The sequence below is a fragment of the Papaver somniferum genome, chromosome 2 (genome assembly GCF_003573695.1).
Source record: "Papaver somniferum cultivar HN1 chromosome 2, ASM357369v1, whole genome shotgun sequence".
In the NCBI taxonomy this organism is placed as follows: Eukaryota; Viridiplantae; Streptophyta; class Magnoliopsida; order Ranunculales; family Papaveraceae; genus Papaver; species Papaver somniferum.
In genome coordinates this window covers 172,850,378-172,869,350 of record NC_039359.1, presented here as the reverse complement: position 1 = coordinate 172,869,350, position 18,973 = coordinate 172,850,378, and the positions used below count along the sequence as shown (strand labels likewise).

Sequence of the window (18,973 nt, the reverse complement as noted above, 5' to 3'; positions counted from 1 at the left end):
GGGGTCGGAATACCCTGTGGAGGGGAAGGAATTATGCACTCATCTAATCGACTCTTGGAGACGAAAGGAAATGATAACACTAAGACAATGTTGCTCATAGACTTTTCCAATGCCTTTAATCTAGTGGGCAGGTCTACACTCATTAGAGAGGCTACAACTCATTGTCCAAGCATTTCATGGTGGATTGAGTATTTCTATGCACAACCAGCTCGACTCTATTACAATGACACATCTTTTTCATCCACACAAGGAGACCAAGAGGGTGACCCTCTAGGCCCCCTGCTGTTTGCTTTAGCACTACATCCAATCGCCGAAAAGACTGCTTCTTACTGCACCCTAGATATTCATGCTTGGTATGTCGACGACGGAACTACCGCAGGTGATACAGTGGAGGTGTCCAAGGCACTGAAAATTATTTAATCTGACGGACCTAGCAGAGATCTTCACCTGAATGTCACCAAAATCGAGATATTTTGGCCTTGTTTCGAACCTAGAAGGGAAGCAGTATCCATTTTCCCTCTAGACATTGGCAAGCCTTCAACTAGTGTGAAAATATTGGGTGACCCTGTTAGCTTTGATTTGCAGTATTGTAGTGACATAGTTCACAGTAGGGTCGACAAAAATCTATAGCGCACGGATAAAATTAAGCATCTGAAAGACCCGCAGAGAAAGCTATTAGTATTAGGAAACTACAGTGGTGTTTCCAGGCTTTATTTTATGCTTCGTACCACCATCCCCTCGGCAATTCAATCTACTCTTGCTCACTTTGATAAGCACCTCATTCATTATTTGCAACAGATTGTAGTAGGAGATGGGGTGGGATTTGGATTGTTACAACAACGTATTGTTACATTGCCGATTAAAGACGGCAGCCTGGGAATACATACAATGTCAGACACAGCCCAATTGTGCTTCCTAGCTTCTTATGCACATACCCAACATCTACAAACCACCATCTTGGAGCAACCATCCGTGCTAGACTCAAGTCTCCGGTATCAGTAGGCCCTACAGTAATTCACCAAATTATGTGGTTTATCCGACTCCAATTTCGACATCTACGACGCTGTCCCTCGGTATATGAAATCACTGGCAGTTATTTACTTTGGTATTGTCAATGAGGGAATGCCACTACTTACTCATTATCTGAACGGGATCTCAACCTATGGAACTATAATAAAACAACCCATGCCATGGACTTTCTGAAAGCCATACCTATCAACGGTCTTAACCAAGCCATTGGGCTAAGATAATTCCAATATTTGCTTAGTTACCGGTTTGGCATACCTCTCTTTGGTGTTGACAGTGTATGCTCAAGTTGTAGCAGATCCATGGATGTATTTGAAGACCACGCTTTGCATTGTGCTAGCGATGTCGGTCTCAAGTTCCGGAACAATTTGGAGAGATGTCTTAGCGGACATATGCTATAAAGCTGGAGTTTCTCTAAGGAAGGAAGTTTCATTAGGTTTTTTGTCGGATAATGCGAACACTCTTCGACCAGTTGACATCCTGGTTTATAATTGGGAGTTTGGCAAAGATGTTTTTTTATATTACTGGTGTCTCCCCTTTTACACCCGGGCATGCTATTTCAGCCACAGTTGCTCACAAACGTAAAATATACCTAGACGAGTGTTCATCTCATGGCTACGGTTTTGGTGTTTTGGACTTCTCAACTTTGGGAGTGCTTGGTAAATATACTATCTCTTTCCTGCATAGATTGAGAAACTGCCTAGTCAATCAAGATGCAAATCATAAGATAGGTGGCTCTCTCTTTCATAGACTAGGAATTACCATTCAAAAGGGTGTTGGACCCCAACTTATAGCTCGGCTACCATCAATTTGAAAAAGATCTTTTCTCAGTTTTCTTAATAATGGTAAAATACGGAAAAGAGGGGAGGGACGGCTAAAACCGGACGGCTAAAAGAGGGTGGGCGGCCGGCAAGCCGTGTGGCCCACCCTCACGATTCCTTTATTGTTTTATTAGAAAATAAAAAAATAAAAAAATAAATTATAATAGTAACAATAAATGAGTAATAAATAACAACACAAATTATAATATACGATTAATATAATTGATTAATAGTTAATATGTGAAAACAAATTGAATAATGTAAACAATTCATTTTAAACTTATTATTGTATAAATGTGTTGCACATTAGACAACAAAAATTATGAATAATAATATGGAAACCCCGGATGATAACCATCCCTTTATAATAAACCTCTATTTGTTGCCCCCTAAATTTGTTGTTCTTTTTTTAGACCAAATACGGGTAATTATCTTAATCAAAGGAAGAGAAAAAACATAGAAAAAATATGGCATGAGACCTGACGTCCAAGAAAAGAAGAGGAAAAATCAATAAAAATTAAAAATATTTTTTTTTTGAAAAACAATAAAATATATTTTCAGAAATATACTATAAATTTCTAAAATATAATAAACCTATATATCAAGATAAAATCTTTCTCGAAACAAAAAAAATTAAATATACTAGATTAAGATTACATATACACAAATAAACATATGCACGGATTTGACATGATTGTCGTCTAGCCAATTGAACAACCTTATAGAACAAGCTTAACGCTTTTACACATTGATCAGAAACCAGCCAAGTTTAATAACAATTAATCAATAAGGGCGGATCCGTTGACAGGCTTGTTTTTAACAAGATCTAACAGTGTATCCTAACTGTACAAATCCAAGATATGAACGTCCTAAATTTTATAATTTAAAACAACTAACAGATGGGTTCCCATGAGTCCATTACCCGATTAGGTTTCTAACCCATGTTATCTATGTTTTTTTTTTTCTCTCGATCTATCTCCTCAACTTCTTCGTTTCCTTTTCACAGAAAAACCATTGTTTAATATGAATAAGGACTAGAAATCTCGATTATCAATGGTAAAGATGAGATTACTAAAGGGTTTTCTTCCCTATTCTTTGGTTTTGTTGATTATAAGGACCAAAAAGTATTTGGCGACATCAGATAGTGTAGCGTTTTTGATAAAGTAGGGGAAAGAAAAGGAAGGAATTGTATAATGATTAATCTTAATCCTTACGTATTATTCATACTATACACTAATCATTGATGATAGACTAATAGAAGATCTTAAGCTAAATCGTGTTTTCCCTACAACACAAATACAGATATATGATTAACAAACCAAAAATTAAATCGATATTCACACTAAATTATATTTAGTTTAAAAAACCCTAGAATTCTAACCGGGAAATGATGTAGTTTTTACAGTGGTAAATAGAAGGGTTTGATTCTCGGACTTGTGAAGTTGGTGATTTTAGACTTAATTAAAGAAAATACTAAAACTAGCAAGAATATGGAAAAGAAGGTAACAAGAGTAAAAGTTACTGGGACTTAGGAATTCACTGTTTCTCATATTCATGTGGTTCAGAAATTAATCCTAGGATTATTATGGCTCAAACAATAAAATTTATCAACTCTTAATATTTTCCAAGATAGATTTTTGAAAGCAATGACTGTAAATCTAAAGCATGGGACATCAAATCATTTAAGCTAAGCATGACCCATCAATTGAAATAATAATCATTCAATAAAAATCATGAAACAATTAATAAACAGTACAAAAGATAAATAAAGAATTAATTTAAGTTAAATAAAAATCATGAAACAATTAATAAACAGTACAAAAGGTAAATAAAGAATTAATTTAAGTTACCACATAGATGAAATCCAGCTTCCTCCTTCGTCCCAGTGTTGGGGTTTAGCTCCTCATATCGAAAACACGCCCAAAAGATAGGAACATGGCTCAAAAGGTGTTTTATTGAAAAGTAATATAATGCAGCGAGATTGTAACAGAGATAAGTGTTACAAAACTCACTGTTACAGAGAAACTTAACAGAAGTATTGCGAACTCAAACTTAATTGTTACAAAGTTATTGGATTTGAATGATTAGGTAACGGTTTCTGCGACTGTTTTCTTCTGCAGTTTGCACTGTTCTTCTTCTTCCCGGGAACATCAACAAGCTTCTCTGTAACTTCTTCTTTCTTCCTCTGAAACCTCCCTTAGGTCCCCAAACTCTCGACATCCCCGATGAGACTATGTCCACCTTATTTATACACCACAGGCTCAGTAAATCCCGACAATATCTTCTCAACCCATCTCTTTTCTTCCACGCAAAGTCACGGATTTTCCTTGTTTATCTTCACCTTCACGCGTGTTCTGATTGACACCAAGCTCTTCCCTAAGATAGATATTAACATATCAGAGAAGATAAACTTCCAGTTTTACCACGCACCTTCGTAAAAAAATCCACAAATTATCCCGTGAATACATACAACTCCATGTTTTATCGAAACTCTATGGAATTCTTCCCTTTTTACGTTTCTAACCATTTTACCGAATGTGTTTGACCCTAACAGGCCCATATCAATCATGTCCTGGAAAAAAATCCGAGAAAGAAACTCTTAAAGAGGGATTTACTGTTTAGTCCAGAAAATCTGACCCCGGTTACTGGCTAGTCCAGCGCCAAAAAATATTTACTCCCTAGTCCAAAAAAGTTTTGAAAAGAGTAAAATTACTATACTAACCCTAGTATATAACATTACGTATAATAATACATATGTTACTACATATTACATATAGTATACTAGTATATACTAGTAGTAATTAGTAGTAACTAGTATGTAGTATGTAGTAATAACATTATGTAGTATGTAATATACTAGTAGTAATTAGTATGTAGTATGTAGTAATAACATATGTAGTATACTAGTAGTAACTAGTATACTAGTAGTAATATGTTATGTATTGATACTACATGTCAATATGTAGTATGTTATGTGATTGATACTACATATTGATATGTAGTATGTGATGTATTGATACTACATATTGATATGTAGTATGTTATATATTGATATGTAGTATGTTTGATATGTACTATGTTATATATTGATACTACATATGTTATGTATTGATACTACATATCAAAAAAAATTGTTATGTATTGATACTACATATTTTACTACTAGTACTAGTTACTACTAGTTTACTAGTATACTATACTATAGTAGTATACTAGTTTAGTATAGTAAAGTAGTAACATAATTTACTAGTAACAATAAGATATTTTTAGTATGTTTGATATGTAGTATGTTATATATTGATATGTAGTATGTTATGTATTGATACTACATATCAAAAAAAATTGTTATGTATTGATACTACATATTTTACTACTAGTACTAGTTACTACTAGTATACTAGTTTAGTATAGTAAAGTAGTTACATAATATACTAGTAACAATAAGATATTTTTGTTACTACTAGTACTGTACATATTAATATGCAGTATCACCGTATTGATACTACTAGTATGTAGTAACATAGTACTAGTAACATTTACATGTGTTGATACTAATTAGACCTGGAAGGGTGTTTTAGGAATTTATAAAATACACTTTATAATCTCCACGAAGTTTTTGGACTAGAGAGTAAATAATCTAGTCCAAAAACATGTTTTTGGACTAGAGAGTAAATCTTTTCCACAGATGGACTAGCCATTAACTGGGTCTGCTAGAACTGGACTAGCCAGTAATTCCTACACTCTTAAATCCTCTCGATTAAACTCAACCAAAAGACCGAAACTTCCCCCACCTGTTTCACGAGATAGTTATGAAGACGTGTTTGTTTTCCGAGTTTAATTCCCTTGCTAATCCTGTTTCAACGCCACAGGCCCAGACCAAGTGAAATCCATGAGAAAGTCCACCTAAAACTCGCTCGAATTCATCACATCAGAGTATGCAGGAGAGAAAATAGTTTCCCGCCAAATTTGCTTTTGAACTAGGGAAGATGAAGATGCCCCCTAACCGTCTGTGGGGTGCGAATAGTAGTTACCCTGGGGTTACCCCTTATCAGCTGGGTGCCCCTTATCCATTTGAAGGGTGTAAATAACACATGTCCTGGGGTGTCTCCAACATACTTTTGGGGTCCCTTCAGTAATTCCTTCTGGGGGTGTGAATACCACTTTTCGAGCCAATTTCGTCGCAAAAGTCCATTTCTCCAAAACACCTACAAAAACATAAAATGCTAAAATAAGTACAAAAATGGGTAATAAAAATATAGAAAATTGAGAACAAAATAGATACATAAATGCGTCTATCAGGAAACAAACCAGCAGTGAGGGAGAAGAAACGGTAAAACGAAAAGCAGAAAAAATTGGCTGGATTTCTAACCGGGTCATGAGATCCCATCTAATAGTTGTTTTAAATTATGAAATCTGAAACGTTAATATCTTAGATTTGAATGGTTAGGATGCACTTTTAGATTTGAATGGGCTATTAGCCAAACAACAAACAAATTTAAGGATACACTATTAGATCTTGTTAAAAATAAGCCTGTCATCGGATCCGCCCTCTTAATCAATTATACATATCTATTAGCATGCTCATGTACTCCGATATACATAGACAAATGTAAAATAATTGATGTCTAGTTTGAAACGGAGCTCTGCCTCGTCATTGTGACGTCAGCCTTTTTCCTCCATTGACGTCATTTAAAGATCTTTCTATGAAAATTCAATTCTCCATCAATTACTACTAAAATATGATCTTTATTATCACCATTCTATACGTTATTTTTTATATCCTATTATCACTACCAAATCTATCATTAACATTAAATTTTCAACAGAATCAGAAAATTTTCACTACACCCATTCTTGTTCAAAGAAAACTAGTACTACTGTCGCTAATTACAGAAGCATTGAAACCCATCCGAATACCTTTACCGACTGTCTTAAATATTTCAACTTCAAAATTGATTTTGAGAGCAACTACCCCCAATCAGTTTACCAAAACAGTACTTCCAAAAAAGACGATCCCCATACTACTACTGTAACGTCTTTCAAACTTCAGAAGCTGAATTCTAAGACTTTCTTAAACAACCAATACCAGAAACAACAGAAAGAAAGACACATTCATAACCACACTTATATCAACAAAGTAAACTTCATCAACAATAACACCAAGATAAAGAAAATTAGGAGCAAACACCAGCAGAATTGGTTAGCAAAAAACTTGTTTATCATCACTAAACTTTTCTCAAAGTCTAATTATTCATTTCTTGCTGGTACCCCAAGGGAGACTCTCAGTAATCTTCCCCATCGTAGCTCTAGTCATCCTCTTCATCACTGTACTCGCTTCCAGAAGATGCGAGAGGTCTATAACTGTCATCGGAATCTTTAGAAACATCTGATTCAGTCTCTTCACTTTCATCCTCTAGCAAATCCTCATCACCATATGATTCTTCACCCTCATGCATGGTTAGTAAAAATATTGCAGGATTGGACTTCTCCTCCAGATACCTTCTATAAAGCTTGTCCTCCTGATACTTTCTTATCCTCCTCTTTTCTTCAGCAGTATCTGAATCTTCTTGACTTGAATCAATCTCCTCGACGTAATATTCATGACCATCATCATCTTCCTCTGATTCAGTTTCAGTTTCAGTTGCACTTCCACATCTTTTACAACCATATTTCTTTAATCTCTCTTCATGCTTTCTCTCATCTCTTGCTAACCGCTTCTCCTTCCATGCAGCAAGCACATCAACATTATTTTCTCTTTCTGTCCTCTTTTAAGCCTCTCGGTATCGCCGATCTATATCTACCTGAAGTTCATTCTTCAATTTCTCCAATTCACGATCACCGAGGGTTATTGCTACACTTTTGGAAAGATCAGAAGATGCTATTGTGGTAGAAACAAAATCTGATTCCCAGAGTCTGACATTCTCTAATCTTGTACCTTTGTTCTTAATCTTTTTCTTTTCTTGCTATAAAATTTTCTATCAATTTTATTTTCCGATAAACCCAATTTATAGACCCTTAATCAATACCATTCATAGTCATTTAAGAGGTTTGGTTAAACGTCACGTCTCTTGGCAATTCACTCCTATTCAAGACCATTCGCACCTTCTACAGAAGCATCATTACTCCATGCAAATTATTTTTTAAACCCTAAATTCAGCCGTTTTATTATTCAATAAACCCTTCAGAACTGTCATTAAAAAGAGTACGGGTGGTTCACCTAATCTGGATAGGGCTAATTGTCCATTAATTAAATCTTTGATTTTATGCAGGTCCGGAATTGGAAGCACTTGTTGAGAGGCGATATTGCTAACCTAGGTGTATTGGCTAGGCACGGTGCAACGCTGCTACCGACACGGATTATTTCAGATCAATATTTCAATACCTTTAACCAACTTTCTATCTTTGACATTACTCAAAAGATCCTTACCAGAAAGTTAAAAATTCGTCCCTCCCTAAATAATTTTCCCACCACCCAAATCCTAAATAAGGATGCTTTAATCACATTTGGCAGTATGCAAGGAAAAACACGACAATTGCATTTATAGTTCAACTACTCATACTTTCATCGTGTTGGCGTATGCAACCTATGTATATCACAAGTTCCTTTCTTGCATCGTAGGGGAACTTGTGCTTTTATTGACATATCCTCAAACCCACGTGAAAATTCATACTACTCAACTTAGACAATATCAAAGCAACCTGGTTAAAGTGGAGGAATCCTCCTTCAAGAAAAAAAAAAATTTCTTCTTCAAATATTTCCCATTTTAAGGTTCAGTCTTCAACATAGACCTGTATCAGTTTCTCCCTGACTATTGCTGTGTCCAGTCAACTTCATAACATATACTCCCTAATCACATGGCATTGTCATATCCAGATATACTTGTATAAAATTTCCTTAACCAATTACAACAAAAACCAACCTGAACTTATTATCTCCATTATTCTTCACTACTTTATTTATATGCAGAATTCTACTTCAGACAACCTCATTAAACCTTCTCATCTGGATATTTAAAACCTTGCTTCCTTCATGGCTGAAAAACTCACTTTACCTTCAACTCTCACTGAACCTGTTTTTATTGACAAAGAAGTTGTCTTAGCTGAGAATGATAATAATTGGAAATGGTGTATGGTTGGTTATATCTGCAGTGAAGCTTTGGTACCAACTTCTTCTGTTAGACATCATATCTGTTTCCAATGGCCGCTAGCTCAATCTCTAACTTTTACAACTTTCAGTGGTCGGCGAAACAAGTTCTAATAAGATTTCTAACTGAATGTGACTTCAACAGAGTAAATGAGCAACGACCATGGTTTTCTTGTGGTTTCTTAATAGTTTTGAGGGTCGTTCCACCTACAGGTTGGCCAGCAAACTACCAAGTCTCCTTTGCTGAAGAACTATTGTGGTTCATACTATGTAATGTTCCAAAAGAATATACTGAGTTTGAATATTTAAAGTTGAAAATGCGGGGGTCTAACAACCACACCCAACAATTCGTTTGGAAATCTGAGAAGACTGACTCCAATACACTTTCTAGAGAATCAACTAGACAGCCAGACTCAATCTAGAATAAAGTATATCAAAGAGTTTAATACCTCTAATTCTTAATTCAATCTGCAATCAGCAAATAGAAATATGCGAGCCCGATTGAATATAAGAGGAATTACTTGAACGGTACCAAAGACCAATGTTCAAGTGTCAATCAATGTAAATCAACAACCAAAGTTGGATATTCTAATTGATTGATCTTAACGCACAACCTGTGATATTTCAATTATATAACAAAATATAATGCGGAAAAGAAATAACACAGACACCAGAATTTTGTTAACAAGGAAACCGCAAATGCAGAAAAGCCCCGGGACCTAGCCCAGATTGAACTCCACACTGTATTAAGACGCTACAGACACTAGCCTACTACCAATTAACTTTGGGATGAACTGTAGTTGAACCCTAATCAATATCACATTGATTCAAGGTACAGTTGCGCTCCTTACGTCTCTGATCCCAGCAGGATACTACGCACTTGATTCCCTTAGATGACCTCACCCACAACTAAGAGTTAATACGACCCAAAATGGAAGACTTGATAAACAAATCTGTCTCACACAGAAAAGTCTATAAGATTGAATAAATCTGTCTCCCACAAAAATACCCAAGAGTTTTTGTTCCGTCTTTTGATAAATCAAGGTGAATATGAACTAATTGATAAACCAGACTTATATTCCCGAAGAACGGCCTAGTATTATCAATCACCTCACAATAAACTTAATCGACTAGCGAAACAAGTTATTGTGGAATCACAAACGATGAGACGAAAGTGTTTGTGATTAATTTTCTATCTTGCGTATCAGAGATAAAAATCTCAAGCCAATTTTACAATTTCACTCAATCACGATAGAAAGAGCAAGATCAGATCACGCAACTATAAAGAGAATAGTTGGGTCATGGCTTCAGAATCCCAATGAATTCTTCAAGTCGTTAACCTCCGGGGTCTCGAGAAGAAACCTATGGTTAAAGGAGAATCGACTCTAGTTATCCAACTAGTAGCACACAAAAGGTGTGGGGATTACGTTTCCCAGTTGCTAGAGTTCTCATTTACATAGTTTTCAAATCAGGGTTTGCAATCCAAGTTACCTTTGTAACAAAGCATTCAATATTCACCGTTAGATGAAAAACCTTATTCAGCCAAGATAATATATTTCAACCATTAGATCGAACTTAGCTTGTTACACACAAATGAAATGTACCCTCATTTAGGTTTATGTAACCGTACCCAAACGTGTACACCATGTTGGTTCACAAATAGTTAACCGAGGTTAGCCATATGATTACTCTCATATCAACCTTTTTCATCTTAACCATAACTAGTTCAAATGACTCAAATGAAACTAGTTAAAGAGTTGTTCAATTGCTATATTATCGTGGATTTATACAAGAACACAATTGAAGCAAAATCGGTTTGATTCACTCGAATCAATACATGAACATTACAGCCACGGTTTGCAAAGATTGTATTTCTTATTGATAAATATTTTAGGTTCATGTACAACCGATTTTAGAAAGTAACCTGCTTAAGTATGCGTACAGGTATGTGTACTTAAGTAACCGGATTTGAGTTTGTTTTAGTTTTCAAACTCAGCATAAATTCACGGACATGAACTTTCCGCCAGTATGCGTACGGGTACGCGTACTTTAGGTAACCGAATGATTTTGGTTTTGGCTTTCAAACTCATTATAAATTCACGGACATGAACTTCTGCCAGTATGCGTATGGGTACGCATACTTACCCAGTCTCCTACAACCTTTTTGTATGCACACAAGTATGGATACTTTAGGCTCCCGATTTTGGACTTATACACTAGTGCGCGAACACACTATGCTTATATCCAAAGATGGTTCTAGGATTCTAAACTCTTTATTTCAATCATTGAAACATTCTTCTATAATGACAATAGACGTTTTCACACAGTATTAGTATCAAAGCAATTTTCAAGATATTGAAATAATCATTATCGAAAACATTCCAAGTCTTACACCAAATGATTGTATCACACAAACCATGTAGGATGTTACTCGGCAATTTTGTCATGATATAAGATGAACTTGGTTGAAGTGAAAGCTTACCAACACATATTTCGAGAAATATGTAAGCGAGATATACTCAACTCGAAATATCAAATTTGTATAGAGAAAACTATATCGAACCATGGCTTATGTCTCAATATAGAAGATAGAGTAGAAATATACTTTCCAAGTGATAGATGAGTTTAAGTCTCCACATACCTTTTGTCGATGAAGTTCCACAAGCTCTCCTTAGTAGTTCTTCGTATTCAAGTGATAAGAGCCGTGAAGTCAAAGCTCAACTACACAAACTATGTCCTAGTCCGAGACATCTATAAATAGGCTAGAAATCAAGACTTATAATTTTGATCACTAACATTGACAAACATGTTGAGATAGCAACGCATGCGAGTTCGACCGAGCATTGCTCTAACAATCTCCCCCTTTGTCAATTTTAGTGAGAAACTATCAATACATATGGATTACAAAATAAATAAAAATTGTAGCTTCTCATCCAAATGCTTGATCTCCTTGGCATCTTCAACGCGACTCGAAATCTTCGTCACTTCCAAGTATTCCAAGATCCTACAGGTTGTAAGTTCAGCATCATAGTTGTTGAAGATCCGTAGCGATAACAATGAGAAAACAAATTCTCTCAATCATTGTTATACAGTGTCATAGTATTATTACACAACATCAAAGTTCAATTGTATCATAACTTTTACAATAATACTATGGTGATATGTATAACTCCCCCTTAGTCAACTTCATCTTGACCTGAAAACCACTCCCCTTTACATAATGATCTGTAAACCATATGTATTTGTTGTATCACACTACCATTAATTCTCCCCCTTTTGTCAATATAAATTGGCAAAGGTACGAAAACTAGTGGGATCCTCATGAAATTTTCATAGAGTTACTTCATGACCAAAAGAGAATACCATATCAACTTACTTAGATGCCATCATAAAGCCTAAGCTAAATGCATTCATCAAGGAGTTTATAAAGATACAAGATAACCCCTATAATATTCCACATCTGCACTCCCCACAAAGATTTGGAAATTAAGCACAAGTTCAAAAAGAACTCTCCCCATAAAATGTCATTCCCGAAAGAACAACAAAGGCGACCTTACTTTCACAAGAAAAGAAGGATTTCTTTGGACATAACCAAATCACACGAAAACACGAATTTGAGTCCAAAGTATTCAATTGAATTATTCACAAAATAATTCATGATATAGAAATGAAAAATTAAATTAACCACAAGAAAACCCATGATTAATTCAATTAGAATTTCACAACTAAATTAACCACAAGAAGGTGATCAATTCAATTAGACATGCTCGTCATAAGAGAACTTACGGAGCAACAACTAAACTGACCACAAGAGAATGATCAATTCAATTGGTCATGCTCAAACATAAGAAAACTTATGGAGCAACACAATATATGCACAAACATGTGGATCGGAGATTGACCAATACTACGGAATAGACAAGGAATCATTCTATTTTGCATCACTATTTGCACAATGATATACAATAGACTTAATCCTTGTAAACAAAAGTTTTATCCTTTCTTTCGTTAAAACAATGACATAAAAGGCTTTAACTTTTGTAATGTCAAAAGTTCATTATATCTTCTATCAATACTTTCATACCGACATAATTGAGATAACTTTTGAACAAGTATGGGACAGTCACAGGTTCACGGGCGTAAACAACATATCCCATAAAAATTTGCAATATATGAAATCATAAAGATTAAAATTGCAAAAATCATCTTCCAAATGATTTAGAATTTAAATAAATAAATCTAAAAACATTGAATATGAAAATCGTTGGACATATCTATGTGTACTCACAATAATGGCTATTCCAAACCCTAGTTATTCTTCTAAAAACATAAAAAGAAGATTTACTAGACATAAAGAAAAAATCTAAAAATCAAAAACACTTCTCAGGCAGAGATCAGAGTTCAGGTACGGAGGCTTCACTGGTACCTAGACCTTCAAGTTTTTGACTGACGGAGTTGACAGCATCTGACAGAGTTGACAACATCTTCAGACAGAGGCGATCCTTAAGTCGTGTCCTCATGAGAGCAATTTCAGAGTTGATATTTATCAAATCGGTTCTTAACACATCAATATCTTTGAGAGTGTTAATTAGTAACTTCTTTGCATCATTAAACTGATCGATAAAGTTTCGAACAACTTCATTAGAAATCTCTTCATCATCCTCAAAATCTGAGAAGTTATCAGGAGATTGAGAAGATGTGTCATCAACTTCCACTAGAGAATTTTCCTTCTTCTCTTCGAGACAAAAACCCTTATCAAGAAATCCTTTTGGAAAATTACAAGTTTCCAACGGAGAAGTCATTCTTGACGAAAACGCAAGCCTGAGTATGCGTACTTTTTAAACAGGGTTTGGTATTAAAAAGGTTTCACAAGAACTAGGAGATTAGGGTTTCTAAAGTCGGTCCATAGTATGTAACAAGGATACCCGTACGAACAAAAACTTGTCCCGTTATCCATAAACAACTTAAGAAGTGAAAGGCTCAATTAAAAAAAAAAAAATCAACGAAGAATGTTTGCCTATGTGAGAAGTTTCACAGATCTTAGCTCAATAAATTTTGTATACTCATATGAGAGAAAATTTAGAGCATAAGAGTAGCAATTTTTTGATACAAAAAAATTTCAAAAAGAAATTAAGAAATTAAAAGCTTAATAAGACAAACATAAATACTTATACAAAAATGTTTGTGATTGATAATCCATCTAAGAGCGATAAGAAAATAGCTATAGAGTCACAAAACACTTTGTCATCAAGTATACTTGACTATATCTCACTCAACCAGGATTTTTTGTGAGTGAGATTTCAACCTTGTGATTAATTAGCACAAGTATGAGCCTTGAGCTCAACAATTGACCATTGTTTACGGTTAAATCTCTTTCTCGTGATCTCTGAGGAAAAACTGTTATGATGTGAAAAGTTATCTTAAAATTTTCTATCATCAAAATATGACGCATAGTGCTGATTCTTACCTGAAGAATTTTTCCCTGAGGGAATAGACAGCATGTTGATAATTTCTTTATATCCTTCAATTATCCTTTTTAAGTTGTCTTCCATACCTCCATTTTTGCTTCCTTCTTCTGGTACCTTTTTCACATCATGTACAACATTATCTCCCCTTTTGAAAGAAGAAAAACCATGAGTCCTTCTTGATCGAACAACATTGAGAAGTCTGTTAAATTATTGAACATTTTAAGAACACTTCGAACTGACTTTCCTGGTAGATTACACAACGTAAGTACTAAAGCCAATTGGTTTAGACATACGAATGTCAGTTGCACCTTTGAGAATTAAATCTAAGGTGTGTTGAAGACGACTGAAAGAATTGTCGTTCAACATAGATTTCTTCTTTTGTTCACCATGAACTTTGAATCACAAAAGAGACATACATTCCGATCACTTGAGTGATTAGAAGGATCAGTCTCAACAGTATTGTTGGGAGACTTCTTCCTTCCAAGAGATGTGGATATTCCTTGATTAAAGGAAGATACGACCACGTTATTTCCAACATGAAGGGATCTCTTTTTTGCTTCTGAGACAAAAACTTTTACAGTTTTATCAGAGGCAGTTTGTATTGTGGACTCTTTGGAACATTATTGAACAGAGAGTTTGCTCAAGAGATGTTCAATTTCCAAAGCATCCTTTTTGAGGTTTTTCTCAATGAATGAGGTGTTTTCCTCTCGAATGGCCTTTAGAAGAGAGTCATGCTTATTATCCATACCAATAAGGACATTGACATTATGTTTCAATTGATTGACATTATCAGCCTGGATCCTAAAAGGTTTTAGAATCGTTGAACTCTCTTTGGTTGTGAAAAGGCGAGGGTACCCAAATATACCTCAAGCTAAAAATTTTCCTACCTATAAGTCCTTTCTCCGAAAGTGATTGTATATGGACTGAGTCGAGACAATACAACTAATCGGTTCACACTTCGTGTGATATTCTATGGATCAACAATGAAGTATGTTTAATTGATATAAAGGTTCGGACTTAACCAAACACAATAGGATTGATTATCAAGTAAATATGAATTAACGTTTGTGTAATTTACTTTAATTATAATAAAACAATTATAATGTGGAAAAGAAAAGTAAATGACACAACAAGATTTTGTAAACGAAGAAACCGCAAATGCATAAAAACCCCGGGACCTAGTCCATAATTGAATACTCTCAGGATTAAGACGGTACACAAAATTACACTTAACTTTGTATAGTTGAGACCAAGTAACTAACCTTATAGTTCACCTAGTTCCATCTATATTCCCACGCCTCCGACTTATGAATAAGTCACGTACTTGAAACAATCCCTTTGGTTCATATTCCAAACAGTAAAGGAACAAGAAATCCGTTTGGTATCAACTCTATTGTTGGGAGACTTCTTCCTTCCAAGAGATGTGGATATTCCTTGATTAAAGAAAGATACGAACACATTATTTCCAACATGAAGGGATTTCTGTTTTGCTTTTGAGACAAAAACTTTTACAGTTTTATCAGAGGCAGTTGGTATTGTGGACTCTTTGGAACATTATTGAACAGAGAGTTTGCTCAAGAGATGTTCAATTTCCAAAGCATCCCTTTTGAGGTTTTTCTCAATAAATGAGGTGTTTTCTTCTCGAAGGGCCTTTAAAAGAGAGTCATGCTTATTAGCCATACCAATAAGGACATTGATATTATGTTTCAATTGATTGAAATTATCAGCCTGGATCCTAAAAGGTTTTAGAATCGTTGAACTCTCTTTGGCTGTGAAAAGGCGAGGGTACCCAAATATACCTCAAGCTAAAACTTTTCCTACCTATAAGTCCTTTCTCCGAAAATGATTGTCTATGGATTGAGTCGAGACCGTACAACTAATCGGTTCACACTTCCTGTAATAGTCTATGGATACGAGATCGAGACAATACAACAACGAAGTATGTTTACTTGATATAAAGGTTCGGACTTAACCAAACACAATAGGATTGCTTATCAAGTAAATATGAATTAACGTTTGTGTAATTTACTTTAATTATAATAAAACAATTATAATGTGGAAAATAAAAGTAAATGACACATCAAGATTTTGTTAACGAAGAAACCGCAAATGCAGAAAAACCCCGGGACCTAGTCCATAATTGAATACCCTCAGGATTAAGACGGTACACAAAATTACACTTAACTTCGTATAGTTGAGACCAAGTAACTAACCCTATAGTTCACCTAGTTCCATCTGTATTCCCACGCCTCCGACTTATGAATAAGTCACGTACTTGGAACAATCCCTTTGGTTCATATTCTAAACAGTAAAGGAACAAGAAATCTGTTTGGTATCAACTCTATTGTTGGGAGACTTCTTCCTTCCAAGAGATGTGGATATTCCTTGATTAAAGGAAGATACGACCACATTATTTCCAACATGAAGGGATTTCTGTTTTGTTTCTGAGACAAAAACTTTTACAGTTTTATCAGAGGCAGTTGGTATTGTGGAATCTTTGGAACATTATTGAACATAGAGTTTGCTCAAGAGATGTTCAATTTCCAAAGCATCCTTTTTGAGGTTTTTCTCAATGAATGAGGTGTTTTCCTCTCGAAGGGCCTTTAGAAGAGAGTCATGCTTATTAGCCATACCAATAAGGACATTGACATTATGTTTCAAATTATTGACATTATCATCCTGGATCCTAAAAACTTTTAGAATCGTTGAACTCTCTTTGGCTGTGAAAAGGCGAGGGTACCCAAATATGCCTCAATCTAAAACTTTTCCTACCTATAAGTCCTTTCTCCGAAAGTGATTGTCTATGGACTGAGTCGAGACAATACAACTAATCAGTTCACACTTCGTGTGATAGTCTATGGATACGACATCGAGATAATACAACAACGAAGTATGTTTACTTGATATAAAGGTTCGGACTTAACCAAACACAATAGGATTGCTTATCAAGTAAATATGAATTAACATTTGTGTAATTTACTTTAATTATAATAAAACAATTATAATATGGAAAATAAAAGTAAAAGACACAGCAAGATTTTGTTAACGAAGAAACCACAAATGCATAAAACCCCGGGACCTAGTCCATAATAAGTCACGTACTTGGAACAATCCCTTTGGTTCGTATTCCAAACTGTAAAGGAACAAGAAATCTATTTGGTATCAACTCTATTCAACCAAGTGATATGAGTCGGACAAAGGCTCTTCCGTTTATCTTAAAATAAACTCCTTCGTCGGGTCTAGATCTATCTTATGTTCAATCACCCAAAGGTAATCGATTAAGATTAAGCCAAAAACATCTTTAATCCGAAGAACCGTGTTGATGCCGATCTACTCAATTAATCAATCCAATCTACCACAAGGATAAACCGATTATTAATTGGATCCTCATTTACCCAAACAAGTATTGTGCACACCAAATATTATAAAACCCAAGTCAGATTTTCAATCTTCTTTGTCTTCAAATATTCTTAAATCTTCAATAAAAACCTGCACACAATCACTTGAATCTCTTGTGATCAATCACGTACAGAACAGAGTCTGTTAACAATGGATTATCACAAGATCGTCTTTAGAACTAACAACAGTCTAAAGATCCTTGTCGAAACTCTGAACTAGTTTGAGTGAATCTTATATCAGAAGAGAAGATTCTCAAGAATAAACAAACTAGGTGCAATCAGATTTCAACCACCGTTAGTCAATCAAATCAATCAAAAGCAAAGATAAACCGCAATTATCTAGTTTCCCACCAACGGGTCGCGCCAGAGCTTCTCAATCCCAAAGAAGACTTTAAAACGAGCGGCCGTAAGATATTTCACCTAATTAGATTACTCTCCTCTATGATAAGCGGCTACACCAGTAACAAAGACAAAAGAGGAAGTCGGTTATTACGAAGGATTAGTTTGCTAGAAAGGCAAACTTCGTGTATTTATATACAAGGAAGTTTGGACACCAAGGAATTTTCAAAACCGAAAATACTCTTAAGATATTCATTAAATCACAAATTCGGTTTCCATAATTCCTGGAAATTCTCTGTCCAAAAATAACAATCGAAATCTCTCAGAAAATCTAATCAGTAAATGCACATTACTAATTCTGTAATTTCCCTACAAAGTGAAATTAATAACCTTAATTAAAAGATTCTTAACTTCCTTGTGTTTCGATCCTGGGATTCTCTTCCCTTAGCCGTTAAGGAATATCTTTGAACAATTATAAAAATAAACATTCACAGCACGTGTTCAAAGTTTGTCGACATCTTTACTTTGTAAGTTCTCTTTCACACTTACAACCTTGAAACCGATTTGCCACACTTCCAAACAAGTTTAGAATTGGTTCATCTGACTTTCAAGAACTACGTGATTGATCAAACCAACATTCAATCACAATCATGGGTTTACGGTTCTACCAAAACAAGTTTCGGTTCTACCTCCATGTGAGTACTACGCATAGTCACACTAGCTTCCTAAAGATTCGGTTGACTAGGTACTAGGATCGTTTCCAACCAACGCATGGTA

General features: G+C 35.0%; 1 protein-coding gene across 1 annotated transcript; it reads right to left on the bottom strand.

Annotated features, from left to right (window-relative positions):
• Positions 1–7,153: 7,153 nt before the first annotated feature.
• On the bottom strand, positions 7,154–13,793 carry LOC113352427 (glutamic acid-rich protein-like). The gene is made up of 3 exons (XM_026596246.1): positions 13,418–13,793; positions 7,649–7,725; positions 7,154–7,567 (listed from the first exon to the last, which is right to left on the bottom strand). The coding sequence occupies exons 1-3, from the start codon at positions 13,791–13,793 to the stop codon at positions 7,154–7,156; spliced, it is 867 nt and encodes a 288-aa protein (XP_026452031.1).
• Positions 13,794–18,973: the final 5,180 nt, after the last annotated feature.

Bases quoted from the DNA above. Each gene is read 5' to 3' on its own strand.
- LOC113352427 (XM_026596246.1), bottom strand. From the start codon at position 13,793: ATGACTTCTCCGTTGGAAACTTGTAATTTTCCAAAAGGATTTCTTGAT. The intron at 7,726-13,417 runs GTACCAGTGAAG...CTACCACAATAG, and splicing joins TCAAAAACTTGAAGGTCTAG to CATCTTCTGATCTTTCCAAA. The intron at 7,568-7,648 runs GTAGATATAGAT...GCTGCATGGAAG, and splicing joins AATTGAAGAATGAACTTCAG to GAGAAGCGGTTAGCAAGAGA.